The 6,427-nt window shown below is 32.1% G+C and overlaps 1 protein-coding gene across 1 annotated transcript; it reads left to right on the forward strand.

Moving 5' to 3' along the window:
• The first annotated feature begins 201 nt into the window (after positions 1 to 201).
• On the forward strand, positions 202 to 3,387 carry LOC105333994 (glutathione S-transferase P 2). The gene is made up of 5 exons (XM_034453224.2): positions 202 to 362; positions 1,050 to 1,241; positions 1,930 to 2,064; positions 2,591 to 2,744; positions 2,915 to 3,387. Exons 2-5 carry the CDS (start codon positions 1,052 to 1,054, stop codon positions 3,129 to 3,131), a joined length of 696 nt encoding a protein of 231 aa, XP_034309115.2. The 5' UTR covers positions 202 to 362; positions 1,050 to 1,051; the 3' UTR covers positions 3,132 to 3,387.
• The last annotated feature ends 3,040 nt before the right edge of the window (positions 3,388 to 6,427 follow it).

The following is a 6,427-nucleotide window of genomic DNA, read 5'->3' on the forward strand; positions in this document are numbered from 1 at the left end:
TTGGTATTCCCTTTTTTATGTCAGATAACTAAGTACTCTCTCAGTTTTAAGTGTCGTTTTTTTCTATATAGCCCTCCATGCGCGGATCCTGAATTTTTCTTCAATTTGGGGTGGGGTGGATGGGGGTCCAAGGGACATTTAAGGTCATTTTATTATGTACACTTAAAAAAAATTTCAACCCCCTCCTTCCGCCCCCTAAGATCCGCGATTGCCTTTCCGTCCCTCCATACATTAATAAATGTACTTGAGCAGTCATACATCATTATATAGGACTTCAAACATTTGAAAGAGTGTTGACTTTTGTTTAAACAGAAGAACGGAATTTATCATCGTGCAAACAGCGAGGTTTTAGTTACACACAGGTAATTCAAGGTGTTCATCGTTGGGGATGATACATTTTTATTAAATTTAAGCGTGTGCCATTTTATTTGATAAATTTACTTTTTATTCGGGTAAACTCATGTACGGTGAACTTTTCGTGCCATAAAACTTAAATACACAACAAGTTATCTATAAAATCAGAAAACTGATGGTGTGGTATCATTAGAAGATATGTGTAATACATGTAAATATATAATAATTTACATCTTCATCTAATCTAATCATATACTGCAAGTGTATGGTATTTCAAAGATACCGGTAATTGAATCTCAATCGCGGTAAATGCAAAATAGTGTGGTATTTTTTATTATCGTTTATATTGATTATTATTAGTAGACAAAAAAAATCTGATTTCACTTTGTACACCGTGAATTACTTTCAATAGAAGAAAACGTTTTGTTTAATGTATCGTTTTATGAGACTTACCCAAATCTTGCTAGTCATGGAAGCACATCGTACATGATTCGACACAACTGAACAAGTGAACATGTCATACATATAAAATTCTTGCAAAAATAAGATCGCCAAAAAAAATAAGGTGAAAGAGAGTAAATATAAAGTTTATGAAGATGAACATATGAAGAGGGCCATACATCTGGGGAAAAAAGAAAAGAATCGATATTATGATAAAAATTAGCATGCTGCATTTATTTTTTTTGTTACCAAAGAAATGGCGGACTGGGAAATTCTTTACTACAACGCACCGTTTGCTGGAAGAGCTGAATTCGTTCGTTTGATCTTCGAAGAAGCTGGGGTTCTTTATACAGAACCAATGAAAACCTACGAGGAGACCCGAGATACGATCATGAACAATAAACTCGGAGGTTTTCCGGTCATGTTCCCTCCTGTCTTGAAACGAGGTAGATCAGCCCACAGGGTCTAGGTTCTCGAGTGTAGTTTTTTGCATAAAAAAAAAAACAGAATGCAAGAATAACTTTAATCAATTAATATTTTTTAAATATATTTTCATGTAATACAAGCATAAAACCGCATTCCTTTGGGTCTGGGCACAATTCTACATGTGGAAATTGAGAATATTAGACTCAAATATAAAAATAGTAGGATAATTTTTAATTTTTTTTATTAAATTGAGTCATGGGAATTTAAGACGATGTTCCTTTTGTTTCATATTAAGAGCATTCATTCAAAACCTCAGAAGGAATATCATTGAATTTTTAGAATTATATCATAACTTGTGTGAAATATTCATACTCTGGCAAGTAACTTTTCTCAATTTATCGTCTATGGGCAAGAGTAAAGCAGTGAAATGAATAAGAAATTTCAAATATTTAAAATTGGCACATTCGGAATACAAATTACTTCATGATAATTGATATAAAATTAAAAAAAAAAATAAAATAAACAAGCTAGAATTTGGAAGTTACATTTGTTGAGATATTGTTTAAAGTTCATATTAATGAAGCAAAATGTATTTTTATATCAGCTCTAAAGTGAATTTAGGTAACTGGTCTTTATCGGCCATTTTGATAGACAGAAACCCGTCCGATTTAATCTGATGGCCAAGATTCATCCTACGCAATGTTTTAGGTGATTTCCACCTCTGTCAGACGTCAGTGATATGTAAATACCTGGGGGAACAATTTGGACTGATGCCAAAATCAGAAGAGGAAAAATGGCAGGCGGATCAAGTTAACGCCACCATTCACGACTTTGTGGCAGAAGGTATGTCACGTGCTCACCGAAACTAACTGTCTCATCTACTCAGAATTTGTACCCAGCCAAGCTACAGCTAGAACAGAACTCTGCCTTTATAAACTTAAATGACAAATATTCTACCCATATGAATTGTTTTTGTTTTACGTGACTGTTCTGTTTACACTCTTGGCCGAGGATTGGTCGTTATACGTGTTCTCTCTAAATTCGTGGGCGTGGATGGGTGCCTTATAATGTGTAAAAAATCTATAACTTATACTAATAAAGAGAACAAGAAAATATTTTAAATGATAAATGGAAACTTTTTTTTCTTGCGGAGATCCTAATTTTAGATGCATAAGAGTGTGCACGTCGAGTTTCAACGTCTTTATTTCTTGTCACTGTATCCTATATTCTTTAATTGGGAAAAAATATTTGAACATCTGAAATTTATTGCTTCCTATCACTAACCCCCCTCAATGCTTTCAAAATGATTACATTGTCTATTGTAAGTGTGGATACTGGTTAGCTAAAAGTATCAACTATTATTTCGTAGGAAGATTGGCCTTTCATGGAAAGCATTGGGTTGGGTCTTACCACGACCAAAAGGAGGAAACACAGCCGTATATTGATTGGTTCGTCAATGAGAGGCTACCGAAATGGCTGAAGCATTTTGAGTTAGTTCTGAAAAATAACAATGGCGGAAACGGGTAAATTTAATTTTCATGACTCTTTATATACATGTAATAATTAATCTGTTTATCAAAATAACTAATAGTAAACTTATATCGAACTATCAAGTTTGTGGACATTCTTATTCACTAATGTTTAATTCAGTACAACCACAACGGATTGATTTCTTTTTTCACTTTTCCTCTAGTTTCTGCTTTGGAGAGGAAGTGACGTATGTCGACTTGGCACTACTTCAGTGCCTCCGCGGTTGTGAAGCGTCTTATAAAAAGGGTTTCGAGTCGGCAGATTATTGCCCTCTTTTAAAGGCATTCAAAGCCCGGATGGAGGCGCGTCCGAAGCTAGCGGCCTATTACAAGTCAGAGCGGTACGCCAAACACCCACAGGACACCAACAGCATGATGTGACGTGGACGACAAAAATATGACGTCATCATAATTGAGAATTTCAACCATTGCTTGTTTTTTGTTGTTGTTGTTGTTGTTGTGAAGTAAAACTTTTCTGTGTAGTTGCTTATTTATTTGAAGAATTCTCTTGTGTTTATTTTGCTTTAAAAGATTGATCTTATTGACTTAATTAATAAATGCATCTGTTATTTGGATATAAGATATAATATATGTATATGTAGAAATAAACAACAACATTTGCGATTTTTTAATTCAATATGATGTTATCCTATCTAATTTTTAGCATTGCTTGAGATTTTAGAAATAATCATATCTGAGAGAATGTTTAGCGTATCTTCGAAGCCATCTTTGGAGTATATTTTGCTTGAAAACAATTACTTTAGAAATATTGCGTTAATTATAAAACACATTTTAAACAACATTATTTGGTCTGGATTACACAAAAACACTTATCCTATCATCCGTACTTTAAGTTACATCATTGGACGGTTTTTAAAGGATGTGACCCAGTTCTGAAATCACTGGGGTCATAATTCAGAACATTCATTGTTATCTATACTATTGATGACATTAATTCACCTGTATTTAAAGTCAGCGAGTTTTGTAAAAGATCTCAAGGGGTTCATAAAATAGAACATTTTCTGTTTCTTAAATTGAGAACATAATGGCGTGAACTATCAGTAAGGCGACCTTATAGGGAAATAAATAATAAATAAACAAATTTCGGGTAGCATTTATGTTTTTTTTAAACAAATAATTTGAAAACATTTAATGCTTTCAATGGCAAACAATAAAAATCCAACTATTTTTAAAGAACTATATTATGTTGCGATTTTAATGATGTAATGAGTGCACAGGTCCACCCCAATTTTGGTCATAGTGAGCATTGTCTTCTTGAAAGGCGGTATTCATGTACATTATTTTGTTTTACTAAAACTTGTTTTTTTTCCACTGTTTTAGAATACTTATTTATGTGCTTTAGTATGGTATGGAAAATCTGAGTGTATATATACGGGGAAATATTCGCCCCGTTTTATTTTCGCCCCATTTGCCCTCCTTGTCAGCGGGCAATTATAAAAATGGGCGACTTTTTATGTCTTGTATTATTTCTCTTTAAGGAAGGAGTCTTTTCTGGTTTTCGACTTGTCAAGCGTAAATTTGATTAATTGTTCATTAAATCAAGATGAAAGGAAATTAAAATAGTATATTTTTCTTTCTTTTTTACTATCATACAACTTGGCATAGAAAAATGTAATCAATGTTTAGAATGGAACAAGGACTATATTTTTGGCGTAATATTGGCGTAGGAAAATATCACATGTTGCGCAATTCAGAATTGCTGCAGATTATATATATATAATGAGTCTGTTTTAGCATTTTAAAAACAATAACAATAATGTTGGATTTTTTTTACTAATGTGAACTAATAATATGATACTTGGGTTTCAGAATATGTTTTTAAAATATGATTTGCCTATCAAACAACATTTTTATAAGCTTTTTAAAGCGCCCAATCTATACATTGATTCTTGTGAAAAAATCACTAAAATCAGTTTTTCTCTCTTATGAAACGGTCAATATATTAGCTTTTCTGTCAATTTATATCTTTATATAAAGTCTTCATAATACATAAAAATTAGAAATATTTTATTATTGGGAGCATAAAAAAAATAATCAAAATTTCGTCAAAATTTAAGAAAATTAGAGGAAATGCGGGCTAAGCAATATCAATTTTAGTATAAATATTTATTCCAATATAGTAGTATAAGCTGATAGACACTCTCATCGTCTATGATTTCATTGAAGATTTGAATCTTCAAATCTTAAACAAATGTCTACAGAACTATAAAGAGCTACACTTATTTTTATCACTCTTTACGTTGAGGAAAAAGGTAGTGACCTTGACCTGACCTTTATCCGAAAACAAAAAGGTCAAATTTAATTAAACTGATAGAAACATTAAGTAATATGATCCGTTTGACTGTGTCAAAATTTCATGCATTTCTTATTATAAGAAGTATGTTTGATAATGAAAAGACTCCTTCCTTAAACCAAACTTCGTCTTGGCGAATTCAAGACGGGGTTAAACCGTTTGCAAGCTAAGTGAAGAAAGGGGGAAATAACACGGAGCGAAAATTACACGGAGCAAAAATAACACAGGGCGAAAATAACACTGTGTACAGTATTCGTAAAACAAAAGTTGCAAAAATTTACTATTTTGTTTTATTAAAAACACGACCAACTTGATAAGGATACCAGAATCAAAATCAGTCTCTCACATTTTCAATACTCAATAAAATACTATAGGATGCTCTTTTTTAAAAGTACAATCTTCTATTTTAGGCATGCAATTATTTTTTTTTTTTTACGAATTGAATTTTCTTTGATAACATAACAGATAAGATATGGTGCATTTTTTATACCAGTAAATCATCAGTGACAGCGTTCTTGATAAAAACATGGGGAACAAAATTGCAATTTTTGAATCTTTAAAGAGAATGATGTAGCCTCTGCATTTGAGGATGATTTGCGACTGTCAATATATATGACTGTGTGCCTGACTTAGGAAATAGGACATGCTAATTTTGCGGTCTAGCCAAAGGTGAGGCAAATGTATGGGACAGGAAACCACATAGTTTCATTTGAAAATGTCATGCATTCTTAACTTGTGCAGTGTTGGTTACATAATTTGTGCAAGATTTCACACAGAGACCACCCAAAAAACCAGGATATGTAAGGTTTCATCTCATTAATTTTATTACATCATTGGCGTGTATATCGTTACAAGGCACGAGGTTTCCTAATTAAAAAGCGTTTATTTATACGATGCTTTGACGTGATTTTAATCGAAAGTGTTTAAATTGGGTTTTTATATTAATAGAAATAAGCGTTCTTAGAATGTAGATTGTGATAGGAAAAGTTATAAGGCTGAGTTTAAAAGAGACTAGAAGACATGATTTTTAGTCATTTTGTTTCATCTTTGTTATAAAATAATGTAATTATTTTATAATCCCTTAGTAACTTTGTATTTCGTCTGATAAATTAGTTATTGAGATACATGTATTGTTGAATATTTCAGAGCTTATAAAGTAAGAGATATATATCATTGAGAACCCTGTTCGTTATCATCATCATCATATGACCATTAAATACAAATAGTTATATATACAATCTGTCATGTATAATTAAACTTGCAGTCACTCAATTGAAAATTTGTAGTCTCCTTGATTTTTAAAGGGGCAATGTCAGCATTTATTTCTCTCTTTTCAATACTTGCAATGCTTTAATAAGGCATT

The sequence above is a fragment of the Magallana gigas genome, chromosome 10 (genome assembly GCF_963853765.1).
Source record: "Magallana gigas chromosome 10, xbMagGiga1.1, whole genome shotgun sequence".
NCBI classification, from domain to species: Eukaryota; Metazoa; Mollusca; class Bivalvia; order Ostreida; family Ostreidae; genus Magallana; species Magallana gigas.

Bases quoted from the DNA above. Each gene is read 5' to 3' on its own strand.
- LOC105333994 (XM_034453224.2), top strand. From the start codon at position 1,052: ATGGCGGACTGGGAAATTCTTTACTACAACGCACCGTTTGCTGGAAGA. The intron at 1,242-1,929 runs GTAGATCAGCCC...GCAATGTTTTAG, and splicing joins CCCTCCTGTCTTGAAACGAG to GTGATTTCCACCTCTGTCAG. The intron at 2,065-2,590 runs GTATGTCACGTG...ATTATTTCGTAG, and splicing joins TCACGACTTTGTGGCAGAAG to GAAGATTGGCCTTTCATGGA.